At 40.6% G+C, this 22157-nt stretch overlaps 1 protein-coding gene across 4 annotated transcripts in view; it reads left to right on the top strand.

The window, feature by feature from the left end:
- The window catches only part of tafa2 (TAFA chemokine like family member 2), a 98177-nt gene that overhangs the window by 67125 nt on the left and 8895 nt on the right, over nt 1–22157 (top strand). For all 4 annotated transcript variants that reach the window (XM_023952222.2, XM_078941758.1, XM_078941757.1 and 1 more), the window contains 3 exons: nt 14219–14371; nt 20689–20813; nt 21716–21772. In XM_023952222.2, the coding sequence (XP_023807990.1) occupies nt 14219–14371; nt 20689–20813; nt 21716–21745 (308 nt within the window). In that variant the 3' untranslated portion in view covers nt 21746–21772. The remainder of the gene's footprint in view (nt 1–14218; nt 14372–20688; nt 20814–21715; nt 21773–22157) is intronic.

The raw sequence follows: 22157 nt of genomic DNA, 5'->3' as shown, positions 1-22157 counted from the left end.
AATGGAAAAGATCTAAACGTCTTCTCCGATACGAGAGGAATCAAAGATCAGATGAGGCACAAAGCAAAAAGTCTTTAGAACAAGATGTTGATCAAGAACCAATCAGAAAGTCTTCATCTAAAGAAGCGTCCATTCCTCCAGTTTCAGTTCAGAGCTTCTATCATCGTCTCTGGTCCACACAGAGACGTCACTCAGCAGGAACCACAGCACTTACACTCCTTAACCCTTGTGCTATCCTAGGCACTTTAACATTGGGAGTTGGGTCATCTAGACCCACTAGACAGTGCTCTGAACCTTTTTTCTTCAATGATTTGTGATCTTCACTGGTGTCCATGGATTACATGAAATCTTTCCACCTTTATCCACCTTTGTCTTGGTAGGGAGAACACGTCAGTGTAAGGGGGGGGGGTCATCTAAGATAGATAGAAGGGTTACAGAGTCTTTTTAGTGGTTACTAGCTTCAGGTTTGTATGCAGGCGGTGAGTTTAGTGTAGTATATCACTCTATATAGACTGTTGTAAATGTTCTAGTGAAGTATGACCTCAATATCTGACTTTTATCGTTGATCACATGCATCAAAGGTTATTGCCTTGCACGTTCTCTGGTTTTTAATAAAAGTATCAGACTGTGGTTAGTATTGGAAACCTTGGGCAAAAGAAAAACACCGTCTGCACCCTTGAAAGACCAATCGCTAACCAGCAGAGAGGGTTCAAGACCCCCGTGCTCATCGTAACAACCAGTTCTTCATGCTGAGTCTGGCTCTCGACATGTGATGGTGTCACAAAGAGACTCTGAGGTGACTCGTGGTCCGTCACTCCTGCAGATGAGGTGACAGAGAGATGCAGGGGGGGAACTCTGCTCGCCGTTAACGGCGCCACACTTTGGCCCGACAGCGTTTTTGTCTGCGCACAGTGGCTGCATGTGCAGAAAAGGCAGTGATTGCATTAACATTCACAGCAGCTTCGCAGAGGAGCTGAAGTATGCATCGTTTGCAGCTCTACCTGCGTCATTTTGGCAGAATGCGTGAAGAAATCCGTTTGCTAATGGCAGCTTTCAGCAGATCCACTTTTCATACAAGGAGACGCTCGGCAAAAGACATCTGGGGACGACGCCTGACTAGTGGAGGGCTTTTAGATTGGTGGTGCAATCCTCACATATCACACTTTTTCTGATGACATGGTCCTTATTTTGTGTTTATACCACAAAATCAGTTGATTTCTAATCAAATCGAGTCGTTCTGCTTCAGTAAACAAATGCAGTGGAAGGAATGAATCATCTTCCAGGTAGTTTGTGACATTCCCCTTTGGAACTTGCATGAACAAAAATGAAAACAAAAGAAACGAGTGACATGTTTTTATTTCAAAGGTGGTGTTGCACAGATGGTCTGGCAGAAGAAGTTCCGTTTAAATTTGATCCTCCAGTCCTGGAGTTTCCCAAAGCTTTTTCCAGAATGGAATCCAAAAACTTTTTCTGACCTTTTTTATGGATTCACTCAAAAGAGACAAAAGAAACTGTTGAAAAACAGGTTTTTATGAGGAATCGAAATGTTTCTTATTTTGACATTTTTTAACTGCTTTAATGATTTAAAATTCTATTTTAATAGAAAAAAAAACTTTTTACACAAACTTTTTAAAGAAGTTTGATAGTAAAGAATAATCTGTCCTCCAAATAGAGAAAAGAAAAAAGTTAGAAAAACCCTTTGTGATGTCATAGAATTCTGGTTTGACACTCAGATTTTTGGTGTTATTAGTGACGTCATTTTCAGTTTCTCCTCAGTGCAAAAGGAGCTCCAGCTTCACGGTGGTTAAGAAACAAGGAGCTCTTGAATCTGCGGGTCAGGATTAATAACAAATAAATCATTTACTTTTTCATCATCAGGACCTGTACATTTGTGTGAATATAATTTAAAAACCATTTGATAAATATTCCTTGTGCTTTTACTTTGTGATTTCCTTCACTGCTTATTTCTGTCATGTTTCAGGGTGAATCGACATCGTTAACATCCTTTAAGTTTTGTTCGACCTGCTTTATATAACGCTTTACAACTGTCTAATTAGCTTCATTTAGCAATGATTATCATGATTTTTGCTCACAGAAACCCTCACTGTTTAGCTTCACATGACTGAGAGGATTTAAGGTAGAAACATCTGATGTCCCTACAGTTCTGCTTAGCCTTAACAGTCGGATAAACATGGCATCTCCTGTCAGTACAGGCTACATCTTTTCCTGTAAATATTATTTTTTCACAGTATAAATCAATATTCTTATGGGTTCGAACCACATTTTGTCTTGATTCCTCTAAACTAGTCCCAGCGGTTCTTTAAGCTGCTTTTACTTTCTGATTTTCTTCACGTTCAGAGCAGACTGCTCTGTTTCTGTCAGACGAGTCAACTTAGAAATGCTGCAAACACACTGTAAGTTTCCTTCTACCTGCTTTACAGTGATGCAAATAAGTATTTGAACACTCAGTGATTTTGCAAGTCCTCCCACTTAGAAATCATGAAGGGGTCTGACATTTTCATCTGAGGTGCATGTCCATCGTGAGAGACAAAATTGTAGACCTTCAACAAGTCTAGAAAGGGCTATGGGGCAATTACCAAGCAGCCGGATGAAAAAAGATCCTCTGTTGGAGCAATTCTTAGAAAAATGGAGGAAGCTAAACATGACTGGTAATCCCCCATTGACTGGGGCTCCACGGAAGATCTCACCTCACGGGCTCTGAATGATCCTAAGAAAGGTGAGGACTCAGCCCAGAACTACAGGGAGGAGCTGTTCAATGACCTAAAAAGAGCTGGGACAACAAAAGGTCCCCCTTCTTAAACCAGCACATGTCCAGGTCCGTCTCAAGTTCGCCAAAGACCATTTGGATGATCCAGAGGAATCATGGGAGAAAGTCATGTGGTCGGATGAGACCAAAATAGAACTTTCTGGTCTTAATTCCTCTGTTTGGAGGAAGAAGAATGATGAGTATACCATTCCAAGAACACCATCCCTACTGGGAAGCATGGGGGTGGTAGCATCATGCTATGGGGGCGTTTGTCTACACATGGGACAGGACGACGGAACTGAATTAAGGAGAGGATGACCGGGGCTGAGCCTCCTTCCCCCTGTTACAGCGTTGAAGATGGGTCGTGGCTGGGTCTTCCAACATGACAATGACCCGAAGCACACAGCCAGGAGAACCAAGGGGTGGTTCCATAAGAAGCAGGTCAAGATTCTGGAGTGACTCAGCCAGTCTCCTGACCAAAGCCCAATAGAAAATCTTTGGAGGGAGCTCAAGTCCTGTGTTTCTCAGCAACAGCCCAGAAACCTGACTGATCTAGAGGAGATCTGTGTGGAGGAATGGGCCAAAGTCCCTCCTGCAGTGCCTGCAAGCCTGCTGAAAAACTACAGGAAACGTTTGACCTGTGGAATTGGGAACAAAGGCTACTGTATCAAATAGTAACATTGATTTTTCCAGGTGTTCCATATAGACCGAGGACATGCACCTAAGGTGAAAATGCCAGACACGATAAGACACTTCCACGATTTCTAAGTTCACACTATATAAACAGTTTTACAATTGTTAGCATGTATCACTAGCTTCTTTTAGCATAGATTGCCATAGATTTTTGCTCAGAGGCGTCTCAGCAATATTTTATGTACCCTTTTTCCTTTTATGTAACCGACTTTGTGTTACTCTGATGTACAAAAAAACTGTGTTGAACTGTTTAGCTTCACATAAGTGCAGCAAATTTAAGCTGGAAACACCAGTTGGCTTAATAGCCTTAGCGCACAGTTTCCTTTAGCATGACTGTTGCAGATCTTTTATTAGCATTTCTTGTTTCTTCATTTCTCCTTTAGGCAGCCAAATAAATAAATGCATAAATAAATAAATACAACGACCAAACCCTCATTATGCTGAGTTAAAAGATAACAGGATTGTTAGCATAAATCTGACTTGCGCATAGCTTATTGCTCCGTGTGAGATTTGGGAGTTAAAAGCTGCAATTCCACACCTGAGACGCCTTCGACTGGCTGTGTGCGCCGCGCTCTCAGACCCGCTAACACTCCAGGGGTTGGACGCATAAACAGTGTTTACACACAGAAAGCTGAGCGCAGGCCTTTTTTTTATCTCCCATAAACCCCTGTTTAGCAGGGAGAAGAAGTTGAGGGAATAAACACATTTAAAGTGTTTTCTGAAGCAATTTATATGCATATTTTCCTACTCACGAGTGTTGAGGCACAGAGAAAAAAAAAGGAAATCATTTCTTTTTATATGCAAACATGGTAATTTTTGCCATTTTTACTTTACCTTGTTTTGTGCCATTGTTTTTTTCTTTTTGGATGGATGTAGGATCAGGATTGAATCCATCACAGGAACAGATCCTGGTAGATGTTTTGGAGATGAGTGCAGGGAAGCAGATCGAGGCGGCTTATAGGAAGAACGGGGATGGTGTTGGATGCTGAGTTTAAAAAAAGGTGTTGAAAAGGATGCTGAGGTTGGAACAACCTGGAAGGAAACAGACGGAGGAAAAGATTCATGGATGCAGTGGAGGAGAACTTGGGGGTGGTTGTTGGGAGCGAGGAGGCAGAGGAGAGGATTAAATGCAGGCAGATGATTGGCTCTGGCGACTCCTAAAGGGAGGAGCAGAAAGGAATAGGAAGAAGATTTATTTTCATAATTTATGTTTTCTTTTGCTGGAAACAGGCAGAAATTGGAGAATTTGTCGTTCCTGAGTCGTTTAACACGCAGGTTGGATGTTGAGACCCTGAAAATAAAACGGTCTTAAGTTCCAAGGTTCCTTTCAGAATCGAAAACAGGCAAGAAGCCTTTTATATTTGGAGAAATTCATGAAGTCTGTCCTTTTGGAAGGGGGGTGTCCCCTGGCTGCATGGCAGAAGCTAATGTTTTTTCAAAGGTTTTCTGTTAGCATAAGCTTTGTCTGTCTCTGTTTTATGCAGCATCTAGTGCAGGGGTTCTCAAAGTGCGGCCCGGGGGCCAATGGCGGCCTGCGGGAAGATTGTTTTGTGGCCCTCAATAAATCCTAATTGATGGTTGTTGAACCAGCTGTGCATTGCTTGGAAAAAATATTGTTTTGTGGTTTCTGGTGACATCTGCAGGAGGAAATAGTAATCACACTTGGCTGTCAACGGTACAGTGTATTCTTTTCACCACAAGAGGGCAGACAACATTTTCTATGTCACTGCCTCTGCGGAGAAAGGAAGGAGCGTGACAACGGCAGTAAAAATGAAATCAGGCTAGGATTCGGAGAGAGAGCCAGAGCAGGTTCCTCTGAAGAACAAACGAGCTGACGAAGAGAAACGGCGATTTCTAGCTAAGTGGACAAATGCTTACTTTGTCGTACCTGGTCTGATTTCATGTGCCTGATCTGCAAGCAGGTAAATGCAATGCTCAGAGAATTCAATATAAATCGTCACTATGTTGCAAATCATAAAAACTATGACAAATTTACCGGAGAGCGGCACAACAAAAAGCTCCAACAAGGCGATGCTGCACAGCAGATAATGTTTACAAAAATGGCTAAATCCAGTGAAGCTGTGACAGAAGCTAGTAGCTACGTTGTGGCTTTGGAAACGGCCCAGTTTGTAAAAAGAATGTATGCTGAAAGGAGCTGACGTTGTTTGTCCAGTGCAAAAGAAAAAGTTTGAAGAAATAAGTCTATCAAATGATACAAATACTAGACGAGTAGAAGATCTGGAAACCAACCTCCAACCGGACTGGGAAAACATCTGGAGGGCCTGGTTAACTGTACAAATGACACTTGGTCATTGAAGTTATTAAAAAAACTTTTATCCATTGTTTTTCACCAAAATTGGCCCCCAGTCTACAATGTTGAGTTCCTAATTTGGCCCTCTGCTGGTCTAGTGTACCAAGACTATGATCAATAAAACATTGAAGTACTGTCACAGGGCAGCAAAAGGCCACAGAAGGAAATACTGGGGGGTTAAGGAGGAGATGACCTCTGGTCAGATGGTGGAGGTTTGGTTTCCTGCATAACTACCCAGATGCCAAAGTATCCTTGAAAATGACACTGAAGCCAACAGTGCTTCTGGTGGTTATAGATTGGTGTCAGTGTAAAAGCTATGTTTTTAAGTGCGTTCAAATGACCGCTTTCAATGAAAAGTTAGTGTAAACGAGGGTAAATGTGTATTTTGGGCTTCCGTGTTCAAAACTCTTGCATTCATGGGTCACTACGTACCTTTGTATGACCGTTTTCATGCTCTACGTACAAAACACATGGCCATTGAATGAGTGTTGATATTTATACCAATGGAACTTCCAACCGTTTGAAACTTGATCATGATGGAGGAATTAATAATCAGGGTTTAATAATCAATTCTGTGACGCTCGATCTTTTATAGACCGGAAGAGAGCTGTGAAAGAAAAAAAAGGGAAAGATTGATGTGATTTGACCTGTGTCAACATTTCGCGCCAGGCCTCTTCAACCGTAGGTGGTGGTCGTGTGCCGTTAAACAGAAGAAAAGAAAAAAAAGACGCCTAGTCGCACTCGTCCAGTGTGAACACCATATGCTGAAAACGCATTCAAGGAGCGTGTTTAACGCATTCTGAAACGTGTCACATGTCCGATGTGAACGTAGCCATTGATATGTGTGCGTGGGTGAAAGACACTGTGACCGTGAAGCACCTGCTGCCTGTAGAAAAAGCTACACAAATAGACCAGATTCCATTTGATCTTGTTTATCCATGTATTTCATTAAAAGGTTTAGTTTGGATTTGAGGAAAAGGTTATAGGAACATTTAGAAAACGAGATTTGTCTGTAGTTTAAGCACTAAAATCCGTCTTTAATTAATAGATTTCCTCTGATTTGTGTGGTGGATTAAAGTTAAAGTCCCATAAATTGTCACACATCTGGAAGTGTGTAATTGGTTCTGACCCACCATTCAACCCCTAAATGCTGAGTGTCGAGCAGGGAGGTGCTGGGGTCCCGTTAGTGTTTGGTATGCCACAATCCCAATCGAACCCATTGATTACAAGACTAGGGGCGGACACTCATCCACTAGGCCACTGAGGTGTCCTGTCGGTGGTTGTCAGGCTGATTTTATAAGTAAAAAATTGATAGAGTGCAGTTTGAGTGGACAACAGATACGATTGCTGTTCGTCCAAACTGGACTCTGGTTCTGAATGAGGCCTGAAAACAGGATAAACACGTTGAAAAGGCAGTTAAATGGCAGGTAAATGTGGCTGCAAAGCTGAGAGGAAGGAAGCAGGAGGAAAGTGGAGGCTTGTGTGTCACGGTTGGGACTCTGAGGACCAACAACACGTGCAGACTGTAACACCTTCCTAATGAGAAGCGCTGCCAACTGTCACACGTTCAGCATGAGGCCCCAGCAGCATATTTCCCTCCAAGTTCTCGTGCTGTTCCTTCATTTTCAAAAACAGAGTTAAAGGAAAAGAAAGTGACCGACGCAGTCTGAACGCATATGAGTGACCTGGACTGAGCTCCGGATGGCGTCACATGACATTTGGAATGTGAAGGTCAGCGGAGGACACAGGGACATTTGGTTGTGTCGGTGCTGAACAGCTTTCCCTTTTCCTGATACTTGGATTGATCTTTGACGCCTGAAAATGCTGACAAACGTCACGCAGGTTCTTTAAGGGGATGACTGCTGTCAGCACTTCAGAGCACAGGTCCGACTCCAGCCCCGTTTGATGAACTGACCGGGCTGAGGTGAACGGAGAACGTCCAGCTGAAGTTCTGCAATCACAGGTTGGAGCTTCATGTAGACAATCGGAAGACGCCATACTATTTCCTTCAGGATGGATGGAGACAGATGAAGAGAAGAAAATGTTTTGGGCACTCAAATAACAAATATAGTTTGAGGAACTCAAGGCCCAGAGAAGTTGGTGAAGAACTGAGGAAAAGCGCCGACTGTAAACCAAACAGATGGATGATGAGATGAGTGGATAGATGAATATATGGATAGTCAGGTTAGTGGATGGAAGGCTGAATGGATGGATTGATGGAGAGGTGAGTGAATGGATGGATGGACAGACAGATGGACAGACTGGTGGGATTTTAGCTGTTCCACATATTCAGGTTTTGTTCTGTCCAACTTTTTTGTTTTCCAACCCAACTCTCACATTTACACCTGATTCTGCCAATCAATAATTCTCAGTCAGTCCCTGATCTTCTCTTCAGATCTCATTTTAGGGGTTTTTTTGTATTTTGTTTATTCATTTATTACAATTAAGATCCTTTCCACTCATTTCGCTCTTTGCATTTGAATCTTTCAAATAGGTTCTAGAAACAGAAATGTGATTATTCACAAAAATCTGTAAAAAATTGCCTTTAAACATTTCAATAGTTGCTCTACATTTTATTTTCCTATCATAGTGCATCCCTGTCCTGTAGACCATGCTGTCACGGGGTGGGGGGCTCGAGAGCAGGTAGGACCCAGACGCACAGGCGGAGGCACACGGTTCAAGGACAAGGGGTTTAATGCAAACAAAAAGCGCTGCAGAGCAGGATTACAAAGAAAACAAAACTTACTTTGGCGTGGCTTGAAACATGGAACAAGGCATGAAGACAAGATGACCAAAAACACCATCACAAAACTAATGGACCAGCACAGGAGGAAGGCAGAGACAAGACTTAAATACAGACAGGGCAGACAAGACACAGGTGAACACGATCAGGGCAGATGGGGACCAAAGGAAGTAAAGCTCAAGAAACAAGACAAGACAGGAAACCTTTCAAAATAAAACAGGAAACAGAACCAAACAAGACAGGACAAGAACTAAAACGAAAAACAAGACACAACAAACTCAAACCATGACACCATGCTAGTATAGATATGTATGACATAATGACATCATTATTTAAGAGACCAAATCAGACAGGCATTTCAGTCTAGGTCAAGAAAATAGAAATTTATTTACTTGACCTTTTTAAATATTTCATTTTTTGTCTCACCGGTTTGCAAGGTTTAAGAAAACTGTCCACTACCTTAAAGAAAATTTAAAAATACCAATTTTAAATCAATTCTAACTGATAAAAAGTGTTTTTTTTCGAAAATAAAACTTGTATAGATTTGTTTCTATCCTAAAAACACTACTTTTGATTTTTGTGTGGATTTTATAAATAAGCAGAAGACCTTATTGTGTCAGAAGAAGCTCTGAACCTGCATGTTGTTCAGAAACAAACTCATCTTAGTCAGAAGTAAATCCACCCTTCCTCTCTGTCAATTCTGCTATTAAATATTGATCATTCCCTCGCTCTGTCTCCCAGACATTCAAGGAATCCTCCGTGCAGCAGGGAATAAACCCTGACAACAGGGGAGCTTTGCAGCATGTAGACAGGATCAAACAAGGTGTGTTGCAGTAAAAATGTATGTTTAACTCTCTAAACTCTGCATCGCGTCATCTACATTTCATGACACCATGCTTGTTTTGTAAGACTTAACAGACAGAAACAAAAGTGCAGCATGTCCAGAGCTGCAGGGTTTCTGCTCGCCACGCAGTGGGTTTGAGCCCGTCAGACGGACCCTGTGGTGAAGCGGTTTCTCTGCGCGGACTGTCAGGGGGGAATCTGGGCCCGGATCCAAGTGAAACTCCGAATGTAGTCCAGAAAACAGCCCAGCTCCTCTCAGCGTGAAGCTGCTGGCAGCAAACATCAGAAGGCGCTCTGTTCTGCAGCGTTTGTCTTTTAGATCTCCCCTTGTTTGGCGAGCGGAGCGTGAGTTCGTGTCTCGCTAATTTCTGTTGACTACCTGCATTATTTCTGATGTATGAAGGGAGACAGCAGAGAAGAGACCCTGTCAGAAACTGCTACTGATTGCCTAATCCAAACAGATTTTTTCTTCAGTTTTTTTGTAAATTCTATGCCAGATCTCAATTATGGATTTTAAGAAGCAGCCAATAATGAAACAACCCCAGAATCTCAGGTTGTGTGTCTGTGATGGGAATTTAACAGCAGACAGGGATTGGTGTGTTTAACAGATGGATGGTAAACCTCCTCAACACCTCTGACCAGACGTTGGACCGGGGGTTGGATGGACGGACAGACAGAAGACCGGATGGATGATAAATAGATGGACAGTTGGGGATTAACTGATGGATGGATATTTGGATGGATGGACAGATGAATGGATGGACAGATGAATGGATGGACAGATGAATGGATGGACAAATGAATGTGTGGATTCTGTGTGGAGTTTGCATGTTCTCCCCGTGCATGCGTGGGTTCTCTCCGGGGTCTCCGGCTTCTTCCTACCGTCCGAAAAAACATGCTTCACAGGTTAATTGGGAACTCTAAATTGTCCCTAGGTGTGACTGTGAGAGTGAATGGGTGTGTGTTTGTGGACACTCTACCCTGCGACAGACTGGCGACCTGTCCAGGTTGTCCCGTGCCTTTGCCCACAAGTGGCCGGGATAGGCTCCAGCAGCCCCGTGACCCCGAAAGGGAAAAAACGGAAGAAGATGAATGAATGATGAGATGAATGGATGGACAGATGAATGAATGAACAGAATAATGGATGTACAGATGAATGGATGTACAGATGAATGGATGTACAGATGAATGGATGTACAGATGAATGAATGGACAGATGAATGGATGGACATATGAATGGATGGACAGATGAATGGACGGACAGAATAATGGATGTACAGATGAATGGATGTACAGATGAATGGATGTACAGATGAATGAATGGACAGATGAATGGATGGACAGATGAATGGATGGACAGATGAATGGATGGACAGATGAATGGATGGACAGATGAATGAATGGACAGATGAATGGATGGACATATGAATGGATGGACAGATGAATGGACGGACAGATGAATGAATGGACAGATGAATGGATGGACATATGAATGGATGGACAGATGAATGGACGGACAGAATAATGGATGTACAGATGAATGGATGTACAGATGAATGGATGTACAGATGAATGAATGGACAGATGAATGGATGGACAGATGAATGGATGGACAGATGAATGGATGGACAGATGAATGGATGGACAGATGAATGAATGGACAGATGAATGGATGGACATATGAATGGATGGACAGATGAATGGACGGACAGATGAATGGATGGACATATGAATGGATGGACAGATGAATGGATGGACATATGAATGGATGGACAGATGAATGGATGGACATATGAATGGATGGACAGATGAATGGATGGACATATGAATGGATGGACAGATGAATGAATGGACAGATGAATGGATGGACAGATGAATGGATGGACATATGAATGGATGGACAGATGAATGGATGGACAGATGAATGGATGGACATATGAATGGATGGACAGATGAATGGATGGACATATGAATGGATGGACAGATGAATGGATGGACAGATGAATGAATGGACAGATGAATGGATGGACAGATGAATGGATGGACAGATGAATGGATGGACAGATGAATGGATGGGGACTGAACGGCAGATAAATAAACAGACTCACGGACTGATGCATTAATGGATGGACAGACAAGTAGATAATTGGATAGATTAACACGTGGACAGGGATGAAAGAATTGGATGATGGATAGATGGATGGCTTTGGACGGAAAGACGCATGGATGGGTGTATGAATGGATAGATGGATGGACAAAGGGGCCAATGGATGGATGGATTAAAGGATAGATAGACAAATGGTTGGATGAATGTATGAGGATGGATGAATGAATGAATGGATGGACAAATGGATGACTATATGGGTAGATACACCGGGGAATGGATGGATGTACCAGTACTGGATGGATGAATGTGCAGATGAATGGATGGATGGGTGGATAGATGGAAACACACGGATGGATGAACTGATGAACAGACCCATTTCTTATTCTAAACAGCTTTTTTCTCTTCATTTTTTTCCTTCTCTCTGCCAGCTTTTCCTTTATGGATTTTTAAAAGCATCATCAGTGAAACATGGGAGAAGCTGAAACAAGGAAGAAGTTCTGTGTTCTAATGGAATCCAACAGCAGACAGGGTTTGTTGTGTTTAAGCGCTGAACGTCTCCAACCTCTCAGTCCACGCTGCTGAGAGTGTTGGTCAGGGATTTAATGAGTTCAATTGATGCGGCGCAGACAGCAAAAGTCTCATCCCTAAAATGCCACATTCAATTCAAAGGCTGCTGCAGCTCCGGCTTTGAATAATTCAGACAGTGATGCTTGATCTCAAAATTGACTCTGAAAACTACAACAGAACACTTTCCTCCTCCTCTTTGCAGGTAATTTTCTGGGATTAGTTGAAGGTCTTTGACATTTTTTACTCAGCAAAATCTTAGAGATAAAGTACAACCGTTTTTTTTTTTTTGAGGCTTGCCCAAACAGTTCAGCGAGTTTTCTGTGGGTAACTCAGCAACTTGACACCAATTATTTCTGCAAGTCACTTTCTTCTAGGAACAGTCAGGTAAAAAAGTGTTTTTTAGTCAAAGATTGTCAAAGCTCAAAGGTTTACTGGAGGTTTTCACCAGGTTTAAAACCCAGCAGCTTGTATTTTGGTCCCTTCTTCCATGCAGGTCTCCTTAAGAGCTGTGGTGTTTTGGGAATGTTGCTGGGCAACAGACTTTGAGGTACAGAGACTACCTAGACCACTGTAGAACCCTGAAACGCCTTTTTCCGTAGCCACTCGTTGGCTGTGTGTGTTTGGGATCACTGTCACGTTGGAAGATCTGCACAAGTTTCATCCTTCATCCTCTTGCTGATGGAAGGAGGTTTTCATCCTAAATCTCACTAAACATGGATCCATTCCTCATGCCCTTTATACGGATCAGTCCGTCTGGCCCTTTTGTGATAAAGCGCCTGTAGTTCAAAACAGGTCCCTTTAATTTAGATTGATTAGGAGACTGGCTGTGTGAAACAGAACTATTATTGGTTACTAAGGTATCAAGAGCATATTTCCCTAAAAGATACGCAAATACATTTATGTTCAAGGTTCAAGATCAAATTTATTAATCCCTGAAGGGAAATTTAGTAGTGTAATTTAGTAATGAAATCATGTTATTTAACCTAGATTTCTTCATTTTCTTTTTAATTTTTTATCTTTCACTCTTCAAATAAACCTACCATCAGGATGACAGACTATCGGCTTCTTTTAGGTTGGCAAACCTACAAAATCAGCAAGGGATCAATGACTTATTTCCTCCACTATAACTCCTTCAAGACTTTAGCTGTGGAACAGAACCAGACAAAGGTCCATTGTGGTTCTAAAAACTAGACTCATGAGTACAGATAGGTCAGTGATAAAAGGAAAGAGGCAGGTACTGACACTCATTCTATCGCTATATTAGTAGATCTACTTTATGAATTTAGAGATCTACCAATAAAAGTTGGGTTTTAAGAAACACAAGGTCTGGATTTGTGCTATACAGCTTTGTTCACACTGACGTTGTTAATGTTCGGTCAAGTTGCCACTTCCAATGACAAGTCTATGTAAGCGCACTTGAATGCACGTTTCAGGCTTCCACCTTTAAACTCATATTCATGCAGAGCTACACACATTTTCCCCTGGTTTTCTGGCTCTATGTACAAAACAACCAAGACGGAATTTAACCAATCTGCGACTCCGATATGGTGCAGAGTAATGCATGGCGTCCCTTTTAATTCACGGAAATGCCAACCATTTGCAAATTGATCATGTGATTTGAATTATTTGACACAAAGTCTTTATAAATCGGAATGGAGCTGTGAAGGAAAAAGCCTGGAGCAATTTTTGCAAGATTTCACTCCACATTTCGAACCAGACCTCTTTCCACTGTAGATGGCAAACATGCGCTAGTAAACAGCAAAAAAAGAAGAAGCCCCACCCTGCTTGTCTAGTGTGAGCACCACAATGTAAATGTGCTTTAAGGCCGTGTTTAGTGCGTCACATGTCAACGTAGTTTTAGTTAGAAATGGTTTATTTTTACCATAAAAAAGTTAGAGAGGAGTCTGAATATAGCCTTAAAAACTGCAATGGTCAACCCCCACTGCTTCCATTCCCTAACTGTCATGTCATTTCATATGAAAAGATCAATTTAAAATTCACAAGATGAATGAACTCTTTCAAGGAAATCAGTTATCAACTTTCTGGAGTAATTTTTCCCACAGCTGAACTATATCAAAGTGAGATAAATCATGTATGAAGGACGGAGGGGAGGACAGGGGGAGTTCTTTTGGGATGTGGTTGCAGATGAAAATCCCTCACCTGTCCTTTGTGTCTCTCCGCCTGCAGCGCACACCGTCCGGACGGGCACCTGTGAGGTGGTGGCGCTGCACCGCTGCTGCAACAAGAACAAAATCGAGGAGCGCTCCCAAACCGTCAAGTGCTCCTGTTTTCCCGGGCAGGTGGCCGGCACCACCAGAGCCGCCCCATCGTGTGTGGATGGTACGCTCCGGTGACTGAATAATTCATCCCAGATCTTTTCCCGCTGATGCAGAAGCATTTGCTAACATCAACCACCGTCTCTGAACACAACCTCAAATCAAAGATTCCCATTTTCACTGCCTGAAGTGCTAATCTTTTAATTACATTTTTAAATACATAAATATTCATTATTCACATTTTGATGTAGAAAAATGAAAAAAGCTGTTGTGTTGAATGTTGGAGTGACTTTAAGTTGGGGAAGAGTAAAAAGGGGCGGTAACCAAACATGATGAAAAATATGGTTGAATACAAAATACAACAATGTAAACACAATCTCCATTAATATTGCAGAAAAAATACCCAATTGTTTATGAGTGTATTTCAGGATTTAATTTAATTTGATTTAGTTTGATTTACTAAACAGGAATAGATGAAAAAATAATCTGGCCTGACTCAGTTTAAAACTTTTTTTCATCAGGTTCCTTCTATGCAGTACATAGGAGTCATCCATACATCACACATAACGTGACACACAGAAAATAATAATAATGAAAAATACATTTCTAAATAAAATAAGTGTTACAATCATAACAGTAGAAATGAAGCAGTATGAGCAGGACATGACATCGGTTCAGTGGTAGAACCTGTATTCGAATAAATTCCATGATGTTATGGATCTGATGACTTGTAATGAGTCTTTCCAATTTTTAGTGGAGACATGAAAGGAAAAGATGTTTTGGAAAATGTTGTTTTCAATTGTTTTGTCTTGGCAGCAGCTTTTATTTTGGTAGGGCATCAACTCCTGATGTTGTTGACTCTTATTCTATTAATCAAGTTAGAAAGAGTTTGGGGGTTAGGGTTCACGGGGCATGAAGGAGCGATGCATGCTGGCCTTCATGAACCCTCCAGGTTGTCCAAATGATGCCGTTCCTGCTGGATTTTTTTTACACAGGTTGGTTTTTCTGCTGCCAGGCAGGTTTTTACGGCGGTTTTAGGTTTTAACGTACAAAACACATGGCCACTGAATGGGCGTTGCAAGTAAAACCAAAGTCACACTTTGACCAATCAGAGACTTGGATTTGGTAGTGACTTATGGATGGCTTCCCCTTTTATTCGGAAGTGCCAACCGTTTGAAAATTCACAATGCAGGAGAAATGAATAATTTTCAACCGTTGAGAGAAATTAATAATTTTGGTTTGTGTCCGGCCAGAATTACATGACACCCCGTCTTTCATTTGTGAGAATAAAGCTGTGAAAGAACAACCTTAGAGCAAGATTCAGCAGATTTCACCAGACATAAGAAGAAGCTCCCCTTGCTTGTCCAGTATGAACACTGTGGGCTGTTGGTGCTTTCAAGAACCTGTTTAGCGCATCGTTGAACACTTGACATGTGTCACGATCCCTGGTAGTGTTCGCTTGTTTTGTGGTGTGTGTATGTTCATGTGCTTGAGTTTCAGCACCTGTGGCAGAAGTCAGCTCCGGCACAGCTGCTGACTCCGCCCCCTCTGCAGAGCTGATTGAGGCTGCTTCCAATCGCCTGGCTTGGAGGGAAGCTTTGAAAGCTCCCAGGATCCTCTGCTCCAGTGGCGGCTGCATTCCTGAGGGGGAATTTGTTTTCTAGCCTGCCCCTGCTGTCTGCCTGGCCTTAGCTTGAGAAAACCTCTGGTTTCCCCCTTAGTTCTATTCTGGTTTTGTCCTTTTGTTACATTTTTGAGTTTTGCCTTTCTGTCATAGTTGTATAGCTACAAAGCCTGAGAATTTAAGTTATTTATTCCACTTTTGGTGTTTTGTTGGTTATTTTGTGTTCCACATTTTTCTCCCTCCTCCCTGAAAAAGGAACGTAACAACATGGCCGTGGTTTAAAAAGGAAGCCCAGATGCTTCTGCTGCTCCAGCTCTAAAGATGTGGAATGGCCTTCCTCTGGAGAGGCCTCATCATGGAAAAGCTCCTAAAAAGACTGTTTCTTGGCTTTTTCACCCTTTCAAAAGAACATTTTAGTGGATTAATCAGTATTTTATGTCAACTTTAAATTGTGTAATGTTTTTGTTGCTTGTTTTACATTTACACATTTAAACTGCACTGCCCTTTGGACCCGTGCAAGATTTTTTAAAGTGCTTTATACGTAAATTTGTAAGACTTGTCTGGACTGGGGATTTGAGAACCGTCTACGTTCGTGAAGCACTTTAGCTCCCCTGCAAACGGAGCAGATGCCACAGTCCTTTTTTTACCCTCAGTCCCAGCCCACCCAAAGCAATTACCCAAAAGCGTTACAGCATTTAATTCACCTTACAAATGAACCGTTGTCTTTATTTCCTCTCATTACCTCTAAGTATCCACGACATTGTTCGTCATTCAGAGGTAACATCTTTGAGGCCGTGCCACACAGCCACTACAGACATTTAGCCTATTTTCTAGATGTGAAATTTCGTGATACATGCATGATAGAAATAAATAATTTATTCTTGTGTTCGTCATTTGACGGTGTGCACAGATGTCCGTCGAGGGTTTTTTATGTGAATTCGGTTTTGAGCTGTTCAAAGTTTTTGGTCGGTTGAGAGTTACACAGTTTAGGCCTGTTTGACGTGGTTTATACGGAATTATTACATAAATCTTACGCCACTGTGTGTGATTTTTTTTTGTGAGGCACATTCACAAAGTTGTGGCTCTCCACAACTGTTCCACGTATCTCTAACAGACTTTTCATGCATGAACCACTGATGTCTAACTTTTGTGTCGGGTATCCCATCAAAATTATGTAATTGACGCACAAATCACTCCCGGATTGCATAGAAACAGCACACTAATCACGCAGGGTTCATGTTCTATGTTGGTTTACGTGTTCTATGCGTGGTTTATTCGTACTTCTTTCGTGGTTTTAATGTGGTTGATTTATGACAAATCCGTGAAAACTTTCACATAAAGACTTTTTCACTTTTTTCCACGTTTGTTTATGTGAGACTGAATTTTATCCGTGCAAAATGTAGATAGTGGCTGTTTGACACGGCCTTTAAAACATGACCTTTAATTTAAAAAAAAGTCAAAAGTGTGTTTTTCCAGAATGTGTGCTATGTTGACACATTCAAGCGTGTTCTTGAATGTGCGTTTAACTTATGTTGTTCACACTGGACAAGCAGGGAGGGGCTTCTTCTTCTTTTTCTACTCTTTACTAGCGCACGTCGAATGTTAAAGCAGTCAGGCAAATCTTGCTCCAGACCTTTTCTTTCACAGCTCTATTCTGATACGTCAAGATGGCTGCTGGCTGCTTTTGTCTTTGCTGATCAGCTCCCTTTCAACCCATCGTGAAGCTCCAAGGCCTATAAACACCCTTAAATCCAAGTGACTTCGTCATCATTTCTAAAAGATGTGTCATGATCATTTTCTGCAAACTAAAGCTCGCTTTGAACCTCCTGCGGTGATCTCGAGGAGAAAAATGATACGTAATTGACCTTTTAATTAGTCCTTTTTTCTACAACTTGTTCTTCATTTGGTGTGTAACAGTATCTGCTACATATGAGGATAAATAAAGATCTGGACATCTGAGAAAACCTGGTGATGTGGATGCAGAATTCAGAAGACATTTCTGAATGAAAGTTTCCATTGACCTCGACTGATGAGGCGACGTAGTAGTTATTAAAACATGAGTTTGGACTTTCCTTTTCCCTTTAAAAACATTTATTAAACTACATCATCCTAAAACATATTTCATTTGAAAGTACAGCCGTACCTTTAAACACAAATAATTTGTCATGAAGATTTCTATGAAGCCATAAAAAAATAAGACTCTTTGATGACCAAACACAGAAAAATAGAAACAAAGTTAACAAAAACCTGAAAAATGTCAAAAAGAAGTTTTAAAATAACTTAAGAAAATACAAACAAACTGTAGTCTGCCCAAACATGGCAAAATCAGAGGTGATAAAAAACCAATTCAAACATAACGTAGGTGACGTGAGGATCCAACTGAAACCTTAAGCTTCTCTGTGGAGATTATAGAGAAGAATGAAGAGAACTAAATCAATAAACTAAAACTATAAGTAATTAACAAGCCTGAAAGGCACTAAATGCTCCTACAGCACTAAAGACTATTTACCCAATCTGACAAATTGTAAGTTTTGTTTTTTTAAACAATGCTTACTATAAATTTAAACTATGCTAGCTGTAAATTTTGGTTATAAACAATGTTTAATATTAATTTAAGCTTTACTAGCTGTAAATTTAAAATACACTACATTTGAGAAAAAACTTTTTTTTTTTTAAAATATGAGTTATTTTCACAGCTCATTTTCCCACCCGGAAGTAAGAAGCCTCGATCACTGAGGCTCCTCCTTTCTCTCCTGGTGGGGCGCCGCCCATTTCATGACTTCAACCCGGAGCTGCCCTCTGCAGCGTCTCTGCGTTTAGCACACTTTAGCTAACAAATAATGAAAGAGTCCGTGTTTTGAGTGGGCCACAGAGAGTGGCTCATGCATTAGTTTGCGCCTCATCAGTCACACATAAAATCCTCAGCAAAACTCAACATTTTTCATTTAAACAGAAGAAATCCAGTTCTTATTCAGCCTGGCTCGGGTTTTTTTGAAAGCATCATTAAGTGTTGAATGAAATGTATCCCATGAACTATTCATATGTTGGATCATCAATACTCCCCCCATTTCATCTCACATGAAACCTCTGTGAATTTTTTATTGACCATATGCTTGAAGTTGAGCCGAAGCTCTTTTTTCACCGCACTTGCATGCAAAAATTCAATCCCTCGTGTTATGTAGTCTCCATTATGGGCTAGTATGAAAACCATAATCTGCATTAAAAACTTGCAAAGGAAAGAAGGTAATGGTTAAAATTCAAATAACGCTTTTGATGCATTAATACAGCTTTAATGAAGTCAAAAGTGAAGAGGTGTTAGCCAATTCGCCTCAGCAAGACAGTTTGCAGTTCTTTCCATGACACATGATGCCTTAAAATAGACCTGTTACCTGTAAAAAAGCAAATCTTACATCACGTCCCTGAGACAGCTGCCAAAAAGTGACATCACGTGATGAACCATGGCTTTGATGATCTGAAGGGGATGATGCTCTTCACGCCTGTGGCACCAATTGAGATGTGCCTGAAACACAAACATGAGAGGGAATATCTGAGAGGACAAGTTGTTGACTGTGTTTTAGCACTTTGGTCCGTTCATCTGTGGGAATATGGAGTCATATTTATGCCACCACGTTGCAAACAAAACGTTCAAAGTTGCCAATGGAAATGTTAAATCTTTGCTTTCAACATTTTTATTTTTATTTTCAAAAACTTTTTTTTGCATGAGAGCAAAATCAAAGATACGAAAAAAGCGAGATGAGACACAACGCATGTGGAAATATTTTTTTAAAGCAAAAAACAAAAAAAATTGAAAGCAAATATGAAAAAACATCTCATTTTCAACTTAGAAAGTTTTGTTTGCAACGTGGTGCCATAAATATCACTCCACATGGGAAAAACAAACTTGATGGCGTAGCACACAGTGTTGCATAATTTTGTATTTCTTTCTTCTGAAACATGTACAACATGATCGCATAATTACACAGAGTGTAGTTTGTGTGGGAATCCTGCAGTCGCCCTGCGGGCACTTGCGTATTACCTGCAGACCTCGTGTGTGTTTGCACAGCATCAGTTAGGAGACGGTACTCACCGTGTGACAGCATCACCCATACAGGATAAGTGTGACTAACTTATATTAACCCTATGCAGACTTCATGATACACCCACCACACGACCAACAATGGTACATTCCATTTTCCATCCGTCCATTTAAGGTGTCAAACTGAAACTAAGTAAATCCAAACACTTCTAGTCCTAAAAATGCAGCCAAACTAATGTTGCCAGATGTTGTTCAAACAGCAGATTCTAGGGGGGGGGCTGAAATGAAATGCCGCTCAGTGACAGGTTCCCGGTTAGCTGTCAGCTGCATGGCAGATGCATGTTCTTCACAAATGTGGCACCTCATGAGAGGTGGAAAAATATTCCTTCCTGATAAAAAAGTGAGACATTATGACAAAGAAATGAACAACACAACATTCTTCAATGTTTTGTTTTTGCTCAGTTTACTTCCTCTGATGGATGATTTAAGACTGAATGGGTTGAAAGGAGTTTCACAGTTCATTATTATATTGTGGAATACAGGTGTTTGTATTTGTGTCTGAATAAAATTACTGGATCTGATCTGGGAGAACACTATTCAACCTTTTAAATGTATGAAATTGATATTTAGTGAGCATAAAGCTGTTAGTTCTGGATTTTTAGCACCGGGGAAAAACAGATTTTTGACTCTGTGTTGTTTGACCTCCATGTCTTTTCACAAGCTTCAATAGTGGAACAGAAGTGGTGGTGTCAGATGCATCCGTGCCTTGATGGCGAGGAATGCAAAGTGCTTCCCGATTTAAAAGGCTGGAGCTGTGCAACAGGGAACAAGATCAAAACCACAAAGGTAAGTGCAGGGAATCGGGCCTGTCTCTTTGTTGGTGCCGGATCCAAATCTGTTGAACCCGGTGGAGCCCCTATTCAAGGTCAACAAGTTGTGACTTCTAGTTGCTGTCGGTCCTGTGTTTCATTGGAGTCCAACATCTGCAGGCGGCGCTGGACCCTCAGGGGACCAGTGATCAGTTGGCTTGCCATGTCTCCTTAGCACTTTCAGGCCACTTTGAGCACCCAAACGAGACAATTACACACTCCAGTTACTTGCTTTTAAAGTTGTAACTTGATGCTCGCATCCTTCACTGTGTTATGACTCTATCTGTGGACTTCAGTTGTGCTTTCTCCATCTACTTAATTATTTAAACTGCCTGTAGCACACCTGCCTGGAGCTTGGAGCCTTGGGCTATTGATTCTGGGATTATATATGTATATGTACATATACATCTACGCGATAATCAGTTCAGAGATAGAGCAAACTACAGCTTTTATTTTGATAGTCCACTTCCGCAATAACGGCACGTTCATTTTGTTAACTAAATATTAATTCAATTTGGACTTAAATATTTATTTACAAAGCTTAAATGCTTAGTTTGGAAAATAATCATTTAGGTGACTTCTAAACATTTAGTTTGTACACTAAATCTATAATTGTAAAACATAACAAACTTTAACATTTAAACATACATGAATAAAGGGAAAAAATGCATTTTTTGAAAATGAAACCTGTTTTTTTCTTCTACAGGCTAAATAAACAAAAATATTGACTATCATTTTTGATCAGGGGTGCATCTATACTCTGGAGCATTTTGTAGTGTAAAAAATATTGTATATATTTCTTTTAATTGTGAAATGTCAAAGCTAAATGTGTTGTTTTTATCTATTTTGTTGTGTTTCTTAACATGAACACCTGGAAAGATTTCTGCTGACAAAGACCAGCTCTGGTAACATCTGCTGACCTACAACAGTGTAAAGGTAAATATTTGATTTGATTATCAAAATGAAATTATTTAATTATGTATATAATTTTGTTTATTACTTTTTCCAGTGTTATCACAAAATAATTTTGTTTATGTCAGCATATTTTATAAATGTAAAATTCATGTTTGTTTGTTTTTAGTTTAACTATAGTAGCATTTCCAAAATAGAAATAAATATATTTTTTGTGTAAATACAACTAAATGTAATGAATTGCAACATTTTTTTTCAATTTTCCACACATTTTCAGTTGTAAACAATGTCCCTTTATTGCTAATTTAATTCATTTAATATAATGATGATTAACACTATAAATAGACACTATATTCTCTTAATGCTTCAAAAACTACCTTTATAATTTTTCAAAATTTCAAGAGGGCTT

This window comes from Oryzias latipes, chromosome 23 (assembly GCF_053564925.1).
Source record: "Oryzias latipes strain Hd-rR chromosome 23, Olatipes_Hd-rR_3.1".
Taxonomy (NCBI): Eukaryota; Metazoa; Chordata; class Actinopteri; order Beloniformes; family Adrianichthyidae; genus Oryzias; species Oryzias latipes.
Note: the sequence above shows the minus strand (reverse complement) of the source record. Positions and strands in the feature narration are given on the sequence as shown.